The 22,934-nt window shown below is 48.0% G+C and overlaps 1 protein-coding gene across 1 annotated transcript; it reads left to right on the top strand.

The window, feature by feature from the left end:
* The first annotated feature begins 297 nt into the window (after window positions 1–297).
* LOC147984616 (uncharacterized) lies at window positions 298–22,934 on the top strand. Its single transcript, XM_087541180.1, has 3 exons — window positions 298–478; window positions 9,224–9,901; window positions 22,741–22,934. Exons 2-3 carry the CDS (start codon window positions 9,280–9,282, stop codon window positions 22,932–22,934), a joined length of 816 nt encoding a protein of 271 aa, XP_087397306.1. The 5' UTR covers window positions 298–478; window positions 9,224–9,279.

Raw genomic sequence — 22,934 nt, 5'->3', positions numbered from 1 at the left:
TGGCTATCAAAACAGTTTCGGGCTACAAGGCATAGGTGTTGGCGAGGCATGAGATGTCCCCAACAACAGGAGTCGTATGGAGATACGATTAGCAAGAGTTGCTTACCGAGTGATCTTGTCCTCTAGCGGTGATGCAAAAGCTCACTAGTTGACATGTTGATCTTGTATCTTGAATCACTAAGTATCAACCAAGGGATGTTGATTTTAGTGGGTGTAATGATCTTATTAAAATGTTTAATATGAATTACTGTTCACGAATACATGTCTTAGTGTTTTGCATATTTCTGTTGTAGATCAATGGCACCACCTGCTCAAGTTACCCCTTTTGCGTTGAAATCAATCCTGGAAAAAGATAAATTGAATGGAACAAACTTTACCACCTAGTATAGAAACCTGAGAAATGTTCTTAGGCATGAGAAAAAGGAACAAGTTCTAGAGAATCCGCTTCCAAAGGAGCCCGCCGATAATGCTAATGCCATAGCCAGAAATGTTGCGGAACATTGCAGAAAACAAAAATTTTCCTACTCGTTTCACCAAGATCATCTAGGAGTTCATCTAGCAACGAGTCATTGGATGCATCTACATACTTTTGTAGATCGCGCACGGAAGCGTTCAAAAGAACGGTGATGATGTAGTCGTACACGACGTGATCCAAATCACCGATGACCAAGCGTCGAACGGACGGCACCTCCGCGTTCAACACACGTACGGGACGGGAGACGTCTCCTCCTTCTTGATCCAGCAAGGGAGAAGGAGAGGTTGAGGAAGATCCAGCAGTACGACGGCGTGGTGGTGGATGCAGGGCGTCACAGTAGCAGGGCTTCGCCTATACTACGGGGAAGAGAGACGTAACGGGGAGAGAGGGAGGCGCCAAGGGCTGGTTGTGAAGTCCCTCCTCTCCCCCACTATATATAGGGGTGCCAGGGGGGCGCCGGCCCTAGTAGATAGCATCTACTGGGGGGGCGGCGGCCTAGGGTGGGGGGCTTGCCCCCCAAGCAAGGGGGCGCCCCCTCTAGGGTTTCCCCTCAACCCTAGCCGCATGGGCCCTTGGGGGGTGGCGCCCCAGCCCACTATGGGCTGGGTTCCCTCCAACTTCAGCCCATGGGGCCCTCCGGGATAGGTGGCCCCACCCGGTGGACCCCCGGGACCCTTCCGGTGTCCCGGTACAATACCGGTGACCCCGAAACTTGTCCCGATGGCCGAAACAGCACTTCCCATATATAATTCTTTACCTCCGGACCATTCCGGAACTCCTCGTGACGTACGGGATCTCATCCGGGACCCCGAACAACATTCGGGTTACTGCATATACATATCTTGACAACCCTAGCGTCACCGAACCTTAAGTGTGTAGACCCTACGGGTTCGGGAGACAAGCAGACATGACCGAGACGACTCTCCGGTCAATAACCAACAGCGGGATCTGGATACCCATGTTGGCTCCCACATGCTCCACGATGATCTCATCGGATGAACCACGATGTCGAGGATTCAATCAACCTCGTATGCAATTCCCTTTGTCAATCGATATGTTACTTGCCCGAGATTCGATCGTCGGTATCCCAATACCTCGTTCAATCTTGTTACCGGCAAGTCACTTTACTCGTACCGTAATGCATGATCCCGTGACCAGACACTTGGTCACTTTGAGCTCATTATGATGATGCATTACTGAGTGGGCCCAGTGATACCTCTCCGTCATACGGAGTGACAAATCCCAGTCTTGATCCATGTCAACCCAACAGACACTTTCGGAGATACCCGTAGTCTACCTTTATAGTCACCCAGTTACGTTGTGACGTTTGGTAGACCCAAAGCACTCCTACGGTATCCGGGAGTTACACGATCTCATGGTCTAAGGAAAAGATACTTTGACATTGGAAAACTCTAGCAAACGAACTATACGATCTTGTGCTATGTTTAGGATTGGGTCTTGTCCATCACATCATTCTCCTAATGATGTGATCTCGTTATCAATGACATCCAATGTCCATAGTTAGGAAACCATGACTATCTGTTGATCAACGAGCTAGTCAACTAGAGGCTCACTAGGGACATGTTGGTGTCTGTTATTCACACATGTATTATGATTTCCGGATAACACAATTATAGCATGAATAAAGACAATTATCATGAACAAGGAAATATAATAATAATGCTTTTATTATTGCCTCTAGGGCATATTTCCAACAGTCTCCCACTTGCACTAGAGTCAATAATCTAGTTACATTGCGATGAATCGAACACCCATGGAATTCTGGTGTTGATCATGTTTTGCTCTAGGGAGAGGTTTAGTCAACGGATCTGCTACATTTAGGTCCGTATGTACTTTACAAATCTCTATGTCTCCATCTTGAACTTTTTCACGAATGGAGTTGAAGCGACGCTTGATGTGCCTTGTCTTCTTGTGAAACCTGGGCTCCTTGGCAAGAGCAATAGCTCCAGTGTTGTCACAGAAGAGCTTGATCGGCCCCGACGCATTGGGTATGACTCCTAGGTCGGTGATGAACTCCTTCACCCATATTGCTTCATGTGCTGCCTCCGAGGCTGCCATGTACTCCGCTTCACATGTAGATCCCGCCACGACGCTTTGCTTGCAACTGCACCAGCTTACTGCCCCACCATTCAAAATATACACGTATCCGGTTTGTGACTTAGAGTCATCCAGATCTGTGTCGAAGCTAGCGTCGACGTAACCCTTTACGACGAGCTCTTCGTCACCTCCATAAACGAGAAACATTTCCTTAGTCCTTTTCAGGTACTTCAGGATATTCTTGACCGTTGTCCAGTGTTCCTTGCCGGGATTACTTTGGTACCTTCCTACCAAACTTACGGCAAGGTTTACATCAGGTCTGGTACACAGCATGGCATACATAATAGAACCTATGGCTGATGCATAGGGGATGACGCTCATCTCTTCTATATCTTCTGCCGTGGTCGGACATTGAGCTGAGCTCAATTTCATACCTTGTAACATAGGCAAGAACCCCTTCTTGGATTGATCCATATTGAACTTCTTCAATATCTTATCAAGGTATGTGCTTTGTGAAAGACCTATGAGGCGTCTCGATCTATCTCTATAGATTTTGATGCCTAATATATAAGCAGCTTCTCCAAGGTCCTTCATTGAAAAACTCTTATTCAAGTAGGCCTTGATGCTGTCCAAGAGTTCTATATCATTTCCCATCAAAAGTATGTCATCTACATATAATATGAGAAATGCTACAGAGCTCCCACTCACTTTCTTGTAAACACAGGCTTCTCCATAAGTCTGTGTAAACCCAAACGCTTTGATCATCTCATCAAAGCGAATGTTCCAACTCCGAGATGCTTGCACCAGCCCATAAATCGAGCGTTGGAGCTTGCACACCTTGTCAGCATTCTTAGGATCGACAAAACCTTTCGGCTGCATCATATACAATTCTTCCTTAAGGAAACCATTAAGGAATGCCGTTTTGACGTCCATTTGCCAAATTTCATAATCATAAAATGCGGCAATTGCTAACATGATTCGGACGGACTTCAGCTTCGCTACCGGTGAGAAAGTCTCATCGTAGTCAACCCCTTGAACTTGTCGATAACCCTTAGCGACAAGCCGAGCTTTATAGATGGTCACATTACCATCCGCGTCTGTCTTCTTCTTAAAGATCCATTTATTTTCTATGGCTCGCCGTTCAACGGGCAAGTCAGTCAAAGTCCATACTTCGTTTTCATACATGGATCCTATCTCGGATTTCATGGCTTCTAGCCATTTGTCGGAATCCGGGCCCGCCATCGCTTCTTCATAGTTCGAAGGTTCACCGTTGTCTAACAACATGATTTCCAAGACAGGGTTGCCGTACCACTCTGGTGCGGAACGTGTCCTTGTGGACCTTCGAATTTCAGTAGGAGCTTGATCAGAAGTATCTTGATCATTATCATTAACTTCCTCTCTAGTCGGTGCAGGCACCTCAGGAACATTTTCTTGAGTTGCGCCATTTACCGGTTCAAGAGGTAATACCTCATCAAGCTCTACTTTCCTCCCACTTACTTCTCTTGAGAGAAACTCTTTCTCTAGAAAGGACCCATTCTTGGCAACAAAGACCTTGCCTTCGGATCTGAGGTAGAAGGTGTACCCAATAGTTTCTTTTGGGTATCCTATGAAGACGCATTTTTCCGACTTGGGTTCGAGCTTTTCAGGTTGAAGTTTCTTGACATAAGCATCGCATCCCCAAACTTTTAGAAACGACAGCTTAGGTTTCTTTCCAAACCATAATTCATACGGTGTCGTCTCAACGTATTTCGACGGAGCCCTATTTAAAGTGAATGCGGCAGTCTCTAAAGCATAGCCCCAAAAAGATAGCGGTAAATCAGTAAGAGACATCATAGACCGCACCATATCCAATAGAGTGCGATTACGACGTTCGGACACACCGTTACGCTGAGGTGTTCCAGGCGGCGTGAGTTGTGAAACTATTCCATATTTTCTTAAGTGTGCACCAAATTCGTGACTCAAGTATTCTCCTCCACGATCTGATCGTAGAAACTTGATTTTCCTGTCACGTTGATTTTCAACCTCACTCTGAAATTCCTTGAACTGTTCAAAGGTTTCAGACTTGTGTTTCATTAAGTAGACATACCCATATCTACTCAAGTCATCAGTGAGGGTGAGAACATAACGATAGCCACCGCGAGCCTCAACACTCATTGGACCGCACACATCAGTATGTATGATTTCCAATAAGTCGGTTGCTCGCTCCATTGTTCGTGAAAACGGAGTCTTGGTCATCTTACCCATGAGGCATGGTTCGCACGTGTCAAACGATTCATAATCAAGAGACTCTAAAAGTCCATCTACATGGAGCTTCTTCATGCGTTTGACGCCTATGTGACCAAGGCGGCAGTGCCACAAGTATGTGGGACTATCATTATCAATCTTACATCTTTTGCTACTCACATTATGAACATGTGTAGTAATACGCCCGAGATTCATTAAGAATAAACCATTCACCATAGGAGCATGACCATAAAACATATCTCTCATATAAATGGAACAACCATTATTCTCAGATTTAAATGAGTAGCCATCTCGAATTAAACGAGATCCCGATACAATGTTCATGCTCAAAGCTGGCACTAAATAACAATTATTAAGGTTTAAAACTAATCCCGTAGGTAAATGCAGAGGCAGCGTGCCGACGGCGATCACATCAACCTTGGAACCATTCCCGACGCGCATCGTCACCTCGTCCTTTGCCAGTCTCCGTTTATTCCGCAGCTCCTGCTGTGAGTTACAAATATGAGCAACAGCACCGATGTCAAGTACCCAGGAGTCACTACGAGTACTGGTAAGGTACACATCAATTACATGTATATCAAATATACCTTTGGTGCTGCCGGCCTTCTTGTCCGCTAAGTATTTGGGACAGTTCCGTTTCCAGTGACCCTTCCCTTTGCAATAAAAGCACTCTGTCTCAGGCTTGGGTCCATCCTTTGGCTTCTTCCTGGCAGCTTGCTTGCCGGGCGCGGCAACCTCCTTGCCATCCTTCTTGAAGTTCTTTTTACCCTTGCCTTTCTTGAACTTAGTGGTTTTATTGACCATCAACACTTGATGTTCCTTCTTGACTTCTACCTCCGCTGATTTCAGCATTGAGAACAACTCAGGAATGGTCTTTTGCATCCCCTGCATGTTGAAGTTCATCACAAAGCTCTTGTAGCTTGGTGGAAGCGACTGGAGGATTCTGTCAATGACCGCATCATCCGGGAGATTAACTCCCAGCTGAGACAAGCGGTTGTGTAACCCAGACATAGTGAGTATGTGCTCACTGACAGAACTGTTTTCCTCCATCTTACAGCTGAAGAACTTGTCGGAGACTTCATATCTCTCGATCCGGGCATGAGCTTGAAAAACCATTTTCAGCTCTTCGAACATCTCATATGCTCCATGTCTCTCAAAACGCTTTTGGAGCCCGGGCTCTAGGCTGTAAAGCATGCCGCACTGAACGAGGGAGTAGTCGTCAACACGTGTCTGCCAAGCGTTCATAACGTCTTGGTTCTGTGGGACGGGTGGATCACGTAGCGGTGCTTGTAGGACATAATCTTTCTTGGCAGCTATGAGGATGATCCTCAGGTTCCGGACCCAGTCCGTATAGTTTCTGCCATCGTCTTTCAGCTTGGTTTTCTCTAGGAACGCGTTGAAGTTGAGGACTACGTTGGCCATTTGATCTACAAGACATATTGCAAAGATTTTAGACTAAGTTCATGATAATTAAGTTCATCTAATCAAATTATTAATGAACTCCCACTTAGATTAGACATCCCTCTAGTCATCTAAGTATTGCATGATCCGAGTTGACTAGGCCGTGTCCGATCATCACGTGAGACGGACTAGTCAACGTCGGTGAACATCTTCATGTTGATCGTATCTTCTATATGACTCATGCTCGACCTTTCGGTCTTCTGTGTTCCGAGGCCATGTCTGTACATGCTAGGCTCGTCAAGTTAACCCTAAGTGTTTTGCATGTGTTCCGAGGCCATGTCTGTACATGCTAGGCTCGTCAACACCCGCTGTATGTGAACGTAAGGATCCATCACACCCGATCATCACGGCGTGCTTAGAAACGACGAACTTTATGAACGGTGCACAGTTAGGGGAGAACACTTCTTGAAATTGTTATGAGGGATCATCTTATTTACTACCGTCGTTCTAAGTAAACAAGACGCAAAACATGATAAACATCACATGTAATCAAATAATTAACGTGACATGATATGGCCAATATCACATAGCTCCTTTGATCTCCATCTTGGGGCTCCATGATCATCTTGTCACCGGCTTGACACCATGATCTCCATCATCATGATCTCCATCATCGTGTCTCCATGAAGTTGCTCGCCAACTATTACTTCTACTACTATGGCTAACGCGTTTAGCAATAAAGTAAAGTAATTTACATGGCGTTTCTCGATGACACGCAGGTCATATAAAAGAATAAAGACAACTCCTATGGCTCCTGCCGGTTGTCATACTCATTGACATGCAAGTCGTGATTCCTATTACAATAGCATGAACATCTCATACATCACATATAGATCATTCATCATTCATCACAACTTTGGCCATATCATATCACAAACCACTTGCTGCAAAAACAAGTTAGACGTCCTCTAATTGTTGTTGCAAGTTTTACGTGGCTGAATTAGGGTTCTAGCAAGAATGTCTTCTTACCTACGTCAAAGCCACAACGTGATTTGTCAACTTCTATTTACCCTTCATAAGGACCCTGTTCATCGAATCCGCTCCAACTAAAGTGGGAGAGACAGACACCCGCCAGCCACCTTATGCAACTAGTGCATGTTAGTCGGTGGAACCGGTCTCACGTAAGTGTACGTGTAAGGTTGGTCCGGGCTGCTTCATCCCACAATACCGCTGAAGCAAGAAAAGACTAGTAATGGCAAGAAGGTTGACAAATCTACGCCCACAACTAATTGTGTTCTACTCGCGCAAGAAGAACTACGCATAGACCTAGCTCTGATACCACTGTTGGGGAACGTTGCAGAAAACAAAAATTTTCCTACTCGTTTCACCAAGATCATCTAGGAGTTCATCTAGCAACGAGTCATTGGATGCATCTACATACCTTTGTAGATCGCGCACGGCAGCGTTCAAAAGAACGGTGATGATGTAGTCGTACACGACGTGATCCAAATCACCGATGACCAAGCGCCGAACGGACGGCACCTCCGCGTTCAACACACGTACGGGACGGGAGACGTCTCCTCCTTCTTGATCCAGCAAGGGAGAAGGAGAGGTTTAGGAAGATCCAGCAGCACGACGGCGTGGTGGTGGATGCAGGGCGTCACAGTAGCAGGGCTTCGCCTATACTACGAGGAAGAGAGACGTAACGGGGAGAGAGGGAGGCGCCAGGGGCTGGTTGTGAAGTCCCTCCTCTCCCCCACTATATATAGGGGTGCCAGGGGGGCGCCGGCCCTAGTAGATGGCATCTACTGGGGGGGGGGGCGGCGGCCTAGGGTGGGGGGCTTGCCCCCCAAGCAAGGGGGAGCCCCCTCTAGGGTTTCCCCTCAACCCTAGCCGCATGGGCCCTTGGGGGGTGGCGCCCCAGCCCACTATGGGCTGGGTTCCCTCCAACTTCAGCCCATGGGGCCCTCCGGGATAGGTGGCCCCACCTGGTGGACCCCCGGGACCCTTCCGGTGTCCCGGTACAATACCGGTGACCCCGAAACTTGTCCCGATGGCCGAAACAGCACTTCCCATATATAATTCTTTACCTCCGGACCATTCCGGAACTCCTCGTGACGTCCGGGATCTCATCCGGGACCCCGAACAACATTCGGGTTACTGCATATACATATCTTGACAACCCTAGCGTCACCGAACCTTAAGTGTGTAGACCCTACGGGTTCGGGAGACAAGCAGACATGACCGAGACGACTCTCCGGTCAATAACCAACAGCGGGATCTAGATACCCATGTTGGCTCCCACATGCTCCACGATGATCTCATCGGATGAACCACGATGTCGAGGATTCAATCAACCTCGTATGCAATTCCCTTTGTCAATCGATATGTTACTTGCCCGAGATTCGATCGTCGGTATCCCAATACCTCGTTCAATCTCGTTACCGGCAAGTCACTTTACTCGTACCGTAATGCATGATCCCGTGACCAAACACTTGGTCACTTTGAGCTCATTATGATGATGCATTACCGAGTGGGCCTAGTGATACCTCTCCGTCATACGGAGTGACAAATCCCAGTCTTGATCCATGTCAACCCAACAGACACTTTTGGAGATACCCGTAGTCTACCTTTATAGTCACCCAGTTACGTTGTGACGTTTGGTAGACCCAAAGCACTCCTACGGTATCCGGGAGTTACACGATCTCATGGTCTAAGGAAAAGATACTTTGACATTGGAAAACTCTAGCAAACGAACTATACGATCTTGTGCTATGTTTAGGATTGGGTCTTGTCCATCACATCATTCTCCTAATGATGTGATCTCATTATCAATGACATCCAATGTCCATAGTCAGGAAACCATGACTATCTGTTGATCAACGAGCTAGTCAACTAGAGGCTCACTAGGGACATGTTGGTGTCTGTTATTCACACATGTATTATGATTTCCGGATAACACAATTATAGCATGAATAAAGACAATTATCATGAACAAGGAAATATAATAATAATGCTTTTATTATTGCCTCTGGGGCATATTTCCAACAAGAAATGCCTACCAGAATCTCGTTGATGAATCAAACGATATCAGCTGTCTCATGTTGGCTTATATGGAGCCCGATCTGCAGCAGCAGTTCGAAAATATTGAGGCTTTCGATATGATCGAGAACCTTAAGAGCATGTTTCAAATGCAGGCTAGGACCGAAAGGTTCAACGTCTGGCGATCCTTGATGGATTGTAAGCTGAAAGAGGGTGATCCACTGAGCCCGCATGTGATCAAGATGATCGGGTACATGCAAGCTCTGGATAGGCTAGGCTTCCCACTTGGGGATGAGTTGTCCACAGATACAATTCTGGGTTCTCTTCTGGACAGCTATGGGCCGTTCATCTCAAACTACCATATGCATGGGATGGAAAAGAAGCTCACTGAATTGCATGGGATGCTCCAAGTGGCAGAGAAGGATATCAAGAAAGGTACACATTGTCAAGTGTTGATGGTGCAGAACTCGGCTAAGTTCAAGAAGAGCTGGTCCAAGAAAAAGGCTAAGGCAAAGGGCAAAGAGAAGGAGGCAACTCCAACTGCAGCCGCTGCGCCTAAGTCAGGAATGGCTTCGGGGAGTATTTGCTTTCATTGCAAGGAACCCGGACACTGGAAAAGGAACTGCAGAAAGTGGCTTGCCGAGAAGGGCAAGAAGACTAGAAGTATGACTTCTTCTTCAGGTACACTTGTTGTATATGTTATAGACATTTATCTTGCTGATGTTGCTAGTAGCTCTTGGGTATATGATACCGGATCGGTTGTTCACATATGCAACTCGATGCAGGGGCTAAGCAGAACTAGGAATGTCGCAAGAGGAGAAGTTGACATTCGCGTCGGGAATAAAGCAAGAGTTGCTGCATTGGCCGTCGGCACTATGCAACTTAATTTACCTTCAGGATTTGTAATGGAACTTGATAATTGTTATTATGTTCCTGCTTTGAGTCGAAACATTATTTCTGCCTCATGTTTGATGAGACAAGGTTATGAATTCAGTATTAAGGACAATGGTTTTTCTATTTACTTGAACAATATGTTTCATGGCTTTGCACACGTTGTAAATGGGTTATTTATCCTAGATCTTGAAGGTGAATCAGTCTATAACATAAATGTCAAGAGGCATAAGCCTAATGAGATAAATCCGACTTACATCTGGCATTGTCGACTAGGACACATTAGTCAAAAGCACATGAAGAAGGTCCATGATGATGGAATTCTAACTTCGTTTGAGTTTGAATCATTCGATACATGCGAGTCTTGCCTACTCGGTAAGATGACTAAGACTCCTTTTGCAAAGAGTTGTGAGAGGGCGTCCGAGCTGTTGGAACTTATACATAGTGATGTATGTGGACCAATGAGCACAACTGCCAGAGGTGGCTTCCAATACTTCGTGACTTTCACCGACGACTTGAGTAGATATGGATATGTCTACTTGATGAGGCACAAGTCAGAATCTTTTGAAAAGTTCAAGGAGTTTCAGAACGAAGTAGAAAATCAACTCGGCAAGAAAATCAAACTTCTACGATCTGATCGTGGCGGTGAGTATATGAGCCAGGAGTTTGATGACAATCTGAAGAGTCGTGGAATAGTTCCACAACTGACTCCTCCAGGTACGCCACAGAGAAATGGTGTGTCTGAACGGAGGAATCGGACCCTGTTGGACATGGTCCGATCGATGATGAGTCAGTCGGATTTACCCTTGTCATTTTGGGGATACGCTCTAGAAACTGCAGCTTTCACACTAAACAGGGTACTATCTAAGTCCGTAGATAAGACACCATATGAGATATGGACTGCGAAGAGTCACAGTTTTTCTTTTCTGAAAATTTGGAGATGTGAAGCATATGTCAAGCGACTCCAATCGGATAAGCTCACACCCAAATCGGACAAGTGCATATTCGTGGGATATCCAAGGGAAACCTTGGGATATTACTTCTACAACCGTGAAGATGGCAAAGTGTTTGTCGCTCGACATGGAGTTTTCCTTGAGAAAGAGTTTCTCAATCGAAAGGCTAGTGGGAGGATGATCCGACTAGAAGAAATTCAAGAACCACACAGGGACGTTCCGGTAGGTGATACTGTCACACCGGAGTTAGTCAGGGTACCCGTAGTGGAGTCGACACCGGTTCCACGAAGGTCGGAAAGGTTATGCAATTTGCATGGCCGCAATGTGTTGTTCTTGGAGAACAACGAGCCGGCTACGTATGCGGAAGCGATGGAGAGCCCTGATTCCAAGTTATGGCTTGAGGCCATGAGATCCGAATTAAAGTCCATGGATGACAATCAAGTTTGGAACTTGGTTGATCTGCCAGATGGCGTTCGAGCCATTGAGTGCAAGTGGATCTTTAATAAGAAAACTGATATGGACGGAAATGTCACAGTCCATAAGGCTCGACTTGTTGCTAAAGGTTATCGACAAGTTCAAGGAGTTGACTACGATGAGACATACTCACCGGTAGCGATGCCTAAATCAATTCGGATCATTCTTCCTATAGCGGCATATTTCGACTATGAAATATGGCAGATGGATGTGAAAACGGCTTTCCTTAATGGAAATTTAACCGAGGATGTGTATATGACACAACCCGAGGGTTTTGTCGATCCAAAGAAGTCTAGCATGGTATGCAAGCTTCAGAGATCCATTTATGGATTAAGGCAAGCATCTCGAAATTGGAACATTCGTTTTAATGAAGTTGTCAAAGAGTTTGGCTTCATCAAGAATGACTGTGATCATTGTGTATTCAAGAAGGTCAGTGGGAGCTCAGTTGCATTTCTGATCTTATATGTGGATGGCATATTATTGATTGGAAATGATGTTCAAATGCTTGAATCTGTCAAGGACTCATTGAAAAATAGTTTTTCTATGAAGGACTTGGGAGAAGCAACTTACATTTTGGGAATCAAGATCTATAGAGATAGATCGAGAAGGCTTATTGGATTAAGCCAGAGTGCGTATATTGACAAGGTGTTGAAGCGGTTCAACATGCAAGATGCCAAGAAAGGTTTCTTGCCCATGTCACATGGCATTAGTCTTAGCAAGACTCAGAATCCTAAGACTCCTGATGAGCGAAGACGCATGGATGGGATTCCGTATGCTTCGGCTGTTGGGTCCATCATCTATGCCATGGTATGTACTAGTCCCGATGTTAGTTTTTCTCTTAGCGTGGTGGGCAGATACCAGGCTGATCCAGGGGAGAGTCACTGGACAGGGTTAAGAATATCCTGAAGTACTTGAGAAGGACTAAGGATATGTTCCTAGTTTATGGAGGTGAGGATGAGCTTGTTGTAAAGAGTTACACCGATGCTAGTTTCCAAACAGATAGGGATGATAGTCAATCGCAATCTGGGTTTGTGTTCATTCTGAATGGAGGAGCAGTGAGCTGGATGAGCTCCAAGCAAGATACGGTAGCTGATTCTACAACAAAGTCCGAGTACATTGCGGCTTCTGAAGCTGCAAAAGAAGGTGTTTGGGTGAAGAATTTTATTTCTGATCTTGGTGTGGTTGAGGGCGCGTCTAATCCATTGGACCTCTATTGTGATAATAGTGGTGCCATTGCGCAAGTCAAGGAACCACGGAACCATCATAAAACCCAACACATACTCAGACGTTTTAACCTTATTCGCGACATTGTCGAAAGAGGTGATGTAAACATATGCAAGGTACACACAAATGCAAATGTTGCTGATCCATTGACGAAGCCTCTCCCACGTCCAAAGCATGAGGCACACATGAGCTCCATGGGCATACGATGCCTAAATGATTGACTCTAGTGCAAGTGGGAGTCTGTTGGAGATATGCCCTAGAGGCAATCATGTGATGATTATATTTCCCTATGTGTTCATGAGTCCTTTGTATTGTCCTTGAACATCATCAATGATATGTATCAATAAGTATGTGACTTGTTTGTGGAACTATGTATTGTATGATGATTGTTTTAATGGTCCCTAGTTGATAAGGTTATGCAGACACATATCCTTGACTAGTATACGACTCGGTTGATGACTATGATTCACAAGTCATGTGCATGGAGATGCTAAACCGATAGTATGGGCTCGGGGATGGAGATCACCGAGCCGGACAGACCCACTTTGAGACGCAGTGAGATATAGTCATCTGTTAGTCTCAAGTGCAATGTCTATGCCATGTCCTAGACCTGAGGTCCTCGCATGTTCTCGGGATGAGGATCGACTCACTTAGGGTCTATCAAACGCTACTCTGTAACTGGGTAGTTATAAAGGTAGCTTTCAGGTGAGTCGAGAGACATGCCGCGAGACATGGTTGACCAAGACGGAATTTGCCCCTCCTATTTGGAGAGATATTCTCTGGGCCCTCTCAAGTGATCAGATTCGGAAAGCATGGCCATGCGACTTGGGTTAAGTGTTAACCCAGTTCGGGAATCTGTATCATGGTTTCGAGAAGAGAGGTCGAGCTAACACAAGGGTGACAAGTACTCGCCTTGAGCTCGACAACAAATATCGTGAGGCAAAAGGAATGTTGCATATGCCACATTATCGAGGTTCGTCAAACGACTTTACGCCCACATGGGAGTTGGCACGTTCTGCTAGGAGCCGCTACTAACTATCGACTCTGGTCATGTCCATGTGTACGTGAACCTATAGGGTCGCACACTTAAGGGGCTGCAGCCCATTCGGATTGGATCTGAGTGGAAAATGGATGTGGACTCCTAGTGGGCTCAAGTGTTGAGCCCACCTCGGCGGTCTATATAAAGGGGAGTGGGCGCACCACTTAGGGTTGATCGAATTGAACCCTGGTTAGCCACCGCCACTCCCCACGCCCATGCCGCGCGACCGGACCTAGCAGTCTGCCGCTCGACGCTGCTCCCTGTACATGTGGATACCTTGGAGGCATCGCATCTGTGGTGCTTGGATGAACCATTCGAGGGAACCGCGAGGTGCCGTTCGTGGGAGATCACCATTCACGGGTCTTCGCTATTCGCGGGAGATCGGCTACATGAGGAGGAGACGGCCCGGGAGATCGGCTACACGCACCACCAACTCTACTTCCATTGCGGTAACTGCGCGTCTAGTGGTAAACCCGATCCCGTGATCTATTTCCAGTAGCATGATCTTGGGTGCGCAGTAGAAAATTTTATTTGGCGCTAGCGTAGTGTACCGTGTGTTCCAACAAAGGATAGTGTCGGGCTCTACAAAACAAATTCCACATACCACCATAGAGAGTATAATATTTCCACAAATCTAATCTGCTGACAACTTTTCATAACGCGACATCACGCCATGGCCCGGTCATTATTCGAACCGTTTTTCTCAACCAACTACTGCACATATTGCGAGGCGGTCTTCTCGGCACGTCTTGTCGAAGCAGAGATCGTGTCCCCTTATCACGGGATTCTCATCAATACGAGTGTGGGTAATTCAATCGCGCCTGCTGGTATGACTCCTCGATTTTAGGCAAGTTCTGAACGGCCACGCGGAGGACGCTTGATATTCATCCTCTTTATAAAGGGGCCAAGGCCTTTCCTTTTCTTCTCATGCTCGATCCTTCCCCTCCCCCACCTCAAGTTCCAACACCCAAGGCTCAGGCTAAGCACTTTGGACCTTCAACCATGTCTAAATCCAACCTTCAAGGCCGGTGGATGACCTCCTCTGTCATAGAGGGGGACATCAAGAAGCTAAGGGAAGCCAGGGATCTGACCGCCGAAATCTCGCACAGGCTGCCTGCTCAAGGGCAGGTCATCCCCACTCACGAACCCAACGAGAGTGTCGTATTTGTTTCCCACTTCCTCTGAGGGCTAGGCTTTAGTCTTGATCCCTTTGTTAGAGGGCTTATGTTCTATTACGGGCTCGATTTCCACGATCTAGCCCCAGATTCCATCCTTCACATCTCGTCGTTTATCGTCGTGTGTGAGGCCTTCCTCCGCATCACCCCACACTTCGGCTTATGGCTCAAGACCTTCAATGTGAAGCCGAAGATGATCGATGGGCGACATGCAGAATGCGGAGGTGCCATAATAAGTAAAGGCGCCGATACTCCATGGCCAAAGGGTTCCTTCCCGGAGGTGTCCAACTTATGGCAGCGGGAGTGGTTTTACATCACAGCTCCCCGAAGTACTAAGTGGGTAGCTTCCCCCCGCCTTCCGTTCAGGCCCCCCGCCACAACTGGCGTCATGGGTCAACAAGGGGCTGGACTGAGGGCCAGTTAATGACGTGCCAACATTGCGAAGTCACATCCGGGATCTCCTCAAGAGGGATGTCAGTCTCGTCAAGGTAATGCAAGTTATGCTAGTTCATCGGGTCCTGCCATGCCAACGTCGATCTCTCCGTATGTGGGAGTTAAATCCGGAAGGACCGTGAACTATTCAGCAATTCTTCCGCGTGACGCTCGAAGGGATGTATGGATGTTCTTCGGATCACGAATAAAGTGTCCGAACACCATCGAGGATGCGGGTCTAAACTGCAATCGTCCAGATACCCATGTAAGTAATTCTGCGGCCGAACACGTCGTCTTTTCATTTGTCATAACATCACTCCAAAAAAATTGCTCTTGGCCAGGACTGGATAAGAAAGGCGAAGATGATCAGGTTCTCGGCCCCCCTTCCCGAAGGCTCACCGGATCCTGTACTAGCCAGGATGCTTGAGCACGCACTTTATCAAGTGCCATCAGGGGAAGATAAAGGGAGGAATAAAGAAGCCGAAAGTGGGACTCACGCATTACTCATCCAAACCGGGGGAATTATTGTCTCCGCGAAGGAGGATAATCGGGGAGAAGAATCTAGAATCCCCTCTCCCCAAGGAAGGAAAGGACCGCCTCTGAAGACTTAGAAACGAAGGTTTCCAAACGAGGGAAGAAACCTTCGCCAGGGGGCCCTGCCCCGGAGGGCGTCCTTACCGCACAGTGCCCGCAAGGGGGCCAACCCTCCACTGAGCTGTAAGTGAATCAAGAGTACTTTTGGTAAATATATCCTGCTTTATCTCCGAGGATAATAACCGAGACATATATCTTGCAGTCTGGCTCGTAGCCCTTCTCAACAGAGTTCGTCTTCGGGGGATCTTCTTCCGGAGATGATGGAGAGCGAAACGCCTCCCCCTGTCTCCCCGCCTCCTGGGGCGGACGACCCTGAGGTGTCATCACGGAGGATTTCTCCTGATCCGCCGAGGCCAGAAGGTAACCCTTCAGCCACCCGAAGTCCAGAGCATTCGGCTCCTAAGGAGAGCAACGGAAAGAGTCTGGGACTGTCCGGTGCACAACTGGACACACTGATGGGTCTTTTGGAGCAAGCGGCTATCTCAGAGGCGCATCGTACATTAATGGGTACAATGGTTGAGAGGATTTCATCTGCCAAAAGTGGGTTGCATGAAACTTTTATGAGTCTGCTAAGAGGCTTTGAGGTACGCAAAGTAATATATAAAAATTTTGACGGTACCGCACACACTAGGTGTGCTCTATACAGATAGTAGCCCCTAAGACTCTGGTTGCTGTTCCGAGGCGGCAAACAGAGGATCATAGTCCCAGGTAATGATCGTGCTGCTTTCATGTGCAGGCGGCTGACAGTCCGGTGGCTGGCCGGACTGCTGAGTTTGCCAGACTGAGGTGGCAACTTGATATGGCAGATGCCGACATTGTGCTTGTGAACAAGCGGCTTGACGAGGCACATGGTATGTATTCTCCGGCGGTCAACAAATATTAAGAGGAGCATGATGCTAGTATCTATAATATGTTCTGACTACAGATGGAGCTGCCGCCATGGAGACCCTTCGGGCGGAGCTTGCCCGAGCCAAGGAACAAGCCAGGAGAAGTGATGCGGCCGCCCTAAAGGCGGCCGAAGAGTTAAGAGCCGAACGGGCTGCTCATCGCCAGAGCGAAGATAAAATAGCCAAGATGGTTGTTGAGCTAAAGGATGCCGCCGACCGGTATGAGCTTCTTGAAAAGGAAAGCCAAGCGCAAGCGGCGGACCTGAAGAAAGCCATGGTAGCAGCCAAGGAAACCCGCTCTAAAATCAGAGCGACGAATGAGGAGCTCCGTCAGGCCGGAGATATCACGGCTGGGAAGCCCTTTTTGTTGCGGACGAAGTTCAGAGATCTGAAGTATGCCCCTCTGGATCAATTATGGAGTGCTGCAGACGCGTATTCGGGCCTGGCAATGAGTGTTGCTGATGCGACTGAGTTTTTCAAAGATCGGAAAGATCATGAAGTGGAAAGATTGTTTTGGTCGCAGTTCAGTGCTCCAACGCGTCCGTTGCTGTTAAATGAGCAAATGGCCGAGTGGGTTGAGCTCCATAGGTTGTCCGGGCTTGCCATGATGTCTGTCGTGGATCATCTTTGGCCGGAAGGACCAAGGCCGAATAGTTATTTTGGTTTATTGCAACGATTCCTTGGTGCTGCGCCGCATATCGATGCTGTAAAGAGGTCGGCGTGCATAGAGGGTGCGCGGATGGCTCTTGCCCGTGTTAAGACATACTGGGCAGATATGGATGCCACCGCTATTGCAACCCGGGGTCTGGTCGTAGGTCAGGTCTCGGCCGAGCACTATTTTGAAGAAGTCCTAGAAGGCACTCGTTTAATAGAGGCTCACTGCTCGAAGAGTATCATGTTCGAGTGACATGTATCCCAATTGTAAAAACAATGCTATTTGGATTATAAAGGATGTGTTTATAGTTTTGCCTGAAAGTATTATGATGCCTCATGTGCGGCCGTTTATGTATGTATATAACCTGAAAGTTTGCAGTCGTCGGCTTCAGCCCCCACGCATATAATGCGGGGGTGTTAGGAAAAGCGCGTATTCACACTTGATCCAACGTCTTGGTCCATTAAGGAGGTGATAGCACGACGAACAAGGCAATCGGACTATATTGCTTTAACACTTTCACTTAGACATAGGAGTTTGACAGTGGGGCTACTATATAGCCCCTGGTACTTCCGCGCTTATCCGAATACGATGCGCGTACATTCATGACCGGGAAACGGTCCTTCGTTAATGCGGAGGAATCGCGAAGATTCCGCTGAGTCCTCGAGTGGTTGACCAGTCTCGCGCTTTATCATGACAGTCAGTTTTCGGCTTTCTCTACTAAGGTGCTCATCCAGATGAATCAGTGCACAATCGCAGTAGTTCTCCCGGTGCCACCTTAGCCAATAGAGAAGAGCGTAAGGTAGCAAAACACGGGAGCTGGGCAAACCCAACTATTGACCAAAGACATGATTCGGAGCTGATGCATATAACGCCAAACTTGCGATGCCGAACACTCCCTAAGGTATTCGGTCTTTACAACATATACTGGGCTGAGTAACGCCCTCGATAATAAGGCCTGAATTTCCAGGTACGTGCATTAGTCTGACGTGACGAAATGCCAATAACGCTAGCATCCCTCTTGGTTATGTTGAGTATCCGGAGGGTCTGAAGCAACAAGAGATAGTAAAAAAGGTTTACACAGGGTCTTAATCTGAAAAGAAACCTTTGAGCGGGGCCCTGCTACACGTCTACGCCTGTGTCTCCGTTGTGCTGTATCCTGGAAGGGTGTAGCACGATGATCATCTATAAGAGAGAAAAGCCCAGGTGAAAGTTTTCATGCGAAAAATTGGTTATTCTTAATAAACCGTTCAAATTCAATCTAAATAAGGTCAAGCTGAACTGTAGTCCTTTTTACATGTGGGAAGCCCCTAGCACCACCTATGGGGGTATATCCATCGACCCGGTCTTAGGTTTATCTGAGCTGTTACAGCTAGTGGTGCGCCGGACTCATCTAGCCGTGTCCGCGGTCTTGACGATCGATCATTTATTCTAGTTGGAGCGGTCGTCCAGTGTTCGGCTGCTAAAGCCCCCACACATTCTTCCGCACGTAAGGAACGCTCTGTGTTTCCACTAACTATGATGATGCCACGTGGACCGGGCATCTTAAGGTTAAGATAAGCGTAATGCGGTATTGCATTAAAACGAGCGAAGGCCATTCTTCCGAGTAATGCTTGATAGCCGCTTCGGAATGGAGCGATGTCGAAGGTTAACTTTTCACTTCGGAAGTTGTCGGGAGAACCGAATACAACCTCTAGTACTAGAGAGCTCGTGCAACGGGCATCTGGGCCTGGTATTACTCCTTTAAAGGTAGTATTGCTTTGGCTGATTCTTGTCGGGTCTATCCCCATTTTGCGGACTGTGTCCTGATATATCAGATTAAGACTACTGCCGCCGTCCATAAGGACTCGGGTGAGATGGTATCCGTCAATTATTGGGTCTAGTACCAAGGCAGTCGATCCTTCGTGCCGGATACTAGTCGGGTAATCCCTACGATCAAAAGTGATCGGGCAGGCCGACCAAGGGTTGAACTTGGGGGGTGACGGGCTCCATGGTGCATACGTCTCGAAGTGCGCGTTTGCTCCTCCTCTTCATTACGTGAATCATGTTCACTGTTTTGACCTCTGGTGGGAATTTTTTCTTTCCCCTAGTGTTTTGTTGGCGAGGCTCATCCTCGTCTTCACTTGGTGTCTCCCTCCCCATGTGTTCGTGTTTATCTTGCCGGCCTGCTTGAAGACCCAGCATTCTCTGTTGGTGTGATTTGCCGGTTTGTCGGAGGTGCCATGAATCTGACATAATCTGTCTAGAATCTTGTTTAGGCTGGACGGTCCATCTCTGCTGCCTTTGAATGGCTTTTTCCGTTGACCGGGTCGAGAGCCCCTGAATCCGGTGTTTACCGCCGTGTTGTCTGGGATGTCTTCATTGTTTCGACGCTTGCTTTTATTGCGTCGTGGTTTTCCATTGCCATCCCTGACTTCGGATGTGCCTGTGTCGCTGATGCTGCTACGGGCCAGCCAACTATCGTCACCCGCGCAAAAGTGGGTCATAAGGCTTGTTACGGCTGCCATTGTCCTCGGTTTTTCCTGGCCGAGGTGTCTGGCGAGCCATTCGTCCCGAACACTGTGTTTGAAAGCCGCTAAGGCTTCGGCATCCGGGCAGTCGACAATTTGATTCTTCTTAGTGAGGAATCTGTTCCAAAGCTTTCGGGCTGACTCTCCGGGCCGTTGAATTATATGACTTAAAGCGTCTGCATCCAGAGGTCGGACATAGGTCCCTTGAAAATTAGCCCTAAAAGCATCCTCAAGCTCTTCCCAACTTCCAATTCAGTTTTCAGGGAGGCTCTTCAGCCAGTGCCGAGCTGGTCCTTTCAACTTGAGGGGCAAGTATTTGATGGCATGGAGACCATCTCCGCGAGTCATGTGGATATGAAGGATAAAGTCCTCAATACAGACCCCAGGGTCTGTCGTTCCGTCGTATGCCTCTATGTTCATGGGTTTGAATCCTTCTGAAAATTGGTGATCCAAAACCTCATTGGTGAAGCATAGGGGGTGTGCGGCACCCTTGTATTTGCATGTGTCATGGCATTCTGACGATTGTAGTGTTCGGTATTGATTCTGTGCCGGAGCGCGTTTCCTAGATCCGTAGATGGACCTGGTCATACCGCCTTTTTGGTGTAAGTCCTCACATGAATCGTGTGTTGACTTATGTGCGACATCGTTAGCCGCCCTATCGCGGCCACGGGGTGGTCGATCCGGTTGACCGGCCATTTTATTGTTCGGCTGTATAGGCTCTAAACCCTCACCATCGAATTCAGGCAGCAGCTTGCACTATGGATAGCTCTTTGTGTGGCGGCTGCCAGTGTGCTTTTCTTCAGTGTCGAGCACTTTGTTCCATCTACTGTTGAGTGTATTTTGCGCAGCTTTAAGCCTTTGCTTCTTCTTCTTCAGACTCCTCGCGGTGGCGTGGAGGTCCTCTTGCTCCAAGTGCCCCTCCGAGATGATGTGTGCATCGTCGTCTGGACTGTTCTCCTCTTCGGAGACAGGTTGATGAGCTTTACCCTCGGCATCGCCGTGATCGGACAGCGACTCCGTACTATGTTCGTCGTCCGCTGGTTCATCCTGCTCTGTCGCTGGGTCCATGTGGTCTTCGTTTGCTTTGGATTCGACTAGGGTATTATTCTTTCTTGCGTTGTTATCGCTGTTTTTGCCGAGGCGGGATTTCGAACGGCGCCTATGTCGTCGCTTTGGTTGCTTCTCGAGGGGATTATCCTTCCATGCATCCTTCCATTCCTCGTCATTATTTTCTTTGGGTGTATCCACCATGTATATATCGTGTGATGAAGTGGCGGTGGTTCATGTTCCTCTCCTGCATCGTCGTCCATACCGTCGATTTCTCCAGAGTCGAAATCAAGCATGTCGGTTAAGTCGTCGACAGTGGCTATTAAGTGGGTGGTGGGTGGGGAAGGAATTTCGTCATCCGCTTCCCACTCCAGCCAGACATAGTTCGGCCAAGGGCCTTCTGACAAGGAGAGAGACCTTAATGAATTCAGCGTGTCGCCCAAGGGCGAGTGCTGAAAGATATCCATGGAGGAAAACTCCATAATCGGCGCCCAATCAGATTCGATTGGCACGGACACAGGCAATTTGGAGCCCATGGCCGGGGACGAATCCAAGGGTCCGGCAACACACGTCTCGTAGGAGGTGAAGTCAGTATTCGGCTCTGTCGCCGCTGAGTGTGCGGCCTCCGTGGCGGGGTCCATCCACCCGTCCTCGGACGGCGCGATCTGCTCCAGATCAAGGGCCGGAGTTGCCATAGGTGTGATCTCCCGAACACTGTCCGGCGGCAGAGCTAAGTCATGCTCGTCGTGGCTGTGCAGCGCACCTGACACGGGCTCGAATCCGTCGAAAATCAAGTCTCCGCGGATGTCGGCAGTATAGTTTAAGTTTCCAAACCTGGCCTGATGGCCAGGGGCGTAGCTCTCGATCTGCTCCAGATGGCCAAGCGAATTGGCCCGCAGTGCGAAGCCGCCGAATACGAAGATCTGTCCGGGGAGAAAAACCTCACCCTGGATCACATCGTTGCCGATGATCGAAGGAGCCATCAAGCCTTATGGTGATGACACAGTGGAACTCTCAATGAAAGCACCAATGTCGGTGTCAAAACCGGCGGATCTCGGGTAGGGGGTCCCAAACTGTGCGTCTAAGGCGGATGGTAACAGGAGGCGGGGGACACAATGTTTACCCAGGTTCGGGCCCTCTTGATGGAGGTAATACCCTACTTCCTGCTTGATTGATCTTGATGATATAAGTATTACAAGAGTTGATCTACCACGAGATCGTAGAGGCTAAACCCTAGAAGCTAGCCTATGATTATGATTGTTCTTGTCCTACGGACTAAACCCTCTAGTTTATATAAACACCGGAGGGGGCTAGGGTTACATAGAGTCGGTTACAAGGGAGGAGATCTACATATCTGAATTGCCAAGCTTGCCTTCCACGCAAAGGAGAGTCCCACTCGGACATGGGATGAAGTCTTCAATCTTGTATCTTCATAGTCCAACAGTCCGGCCAAAGTATATAGTCCCGCAGTCTGAGGACCCCCTAATCCAGGACTCCCTCAGCTGGCGCCCTAAGTTTTAGCATGCATGCTAGGTTAAGTCTCTCCCTTGGTTAGGGTTGATAGTGCTTAGCAGCGACTAACCCCTAGCATAGAGGTCGAGTGTGCATTCCTCTGTTCCTTTCCATCCTCTTTGGTTTGCAGGGTACTTGGATGTTTCTATTGAGCTGTTTGGAGGAAAGAGAACAAGTCGGCGCTCCAGCCTCGGCAAGCCAAGGTTGTCGGGGGCTGCGGATACAAGAATCAACCACGGCAAGCCAAGGCTGTCGGGGGCTGCAGATTCAGATAATTCTTTCATCCTCTGTTGTGCATTTCCGTATGAAGATTGGGGCGTATAA

Source organism: Triticum urartu, chromosome 2A (genome assembly GCF_056163025.1).
Source record: "Triticum urartu cultivar PI428250 chromosome 2A, HENAU_Tu73, whole genome shotgun sequence".
Taxonomy (NCBI): domain Eukaryota; kingdom Viridiplantae; phylum Streptophyta; class Magnoliopsida; order Poales; family Poaceae; genus Triticum; species Triticum urartu.
This window is presented reverse-complemented; position numbering and strand designations above follow the sequence as displayed.

Bases quoted from the DNA above. Each gene is read 5' to 3' on its own strand.
- LOC147984616 (XM_087541180.1), top strand. From the start codon at position 9,280: ATGTTGGCTTATATGGAGCCCGATCTGCAGCAGCAGTTCGAAAATATT. The intron at 9,902-22,740 runs GTACACTTGTTG...TTTGGTTTGCAG, and splicing joins AAGTATGACTTCTTCTTCAG to GGTACTTGGATGTTTCTATT.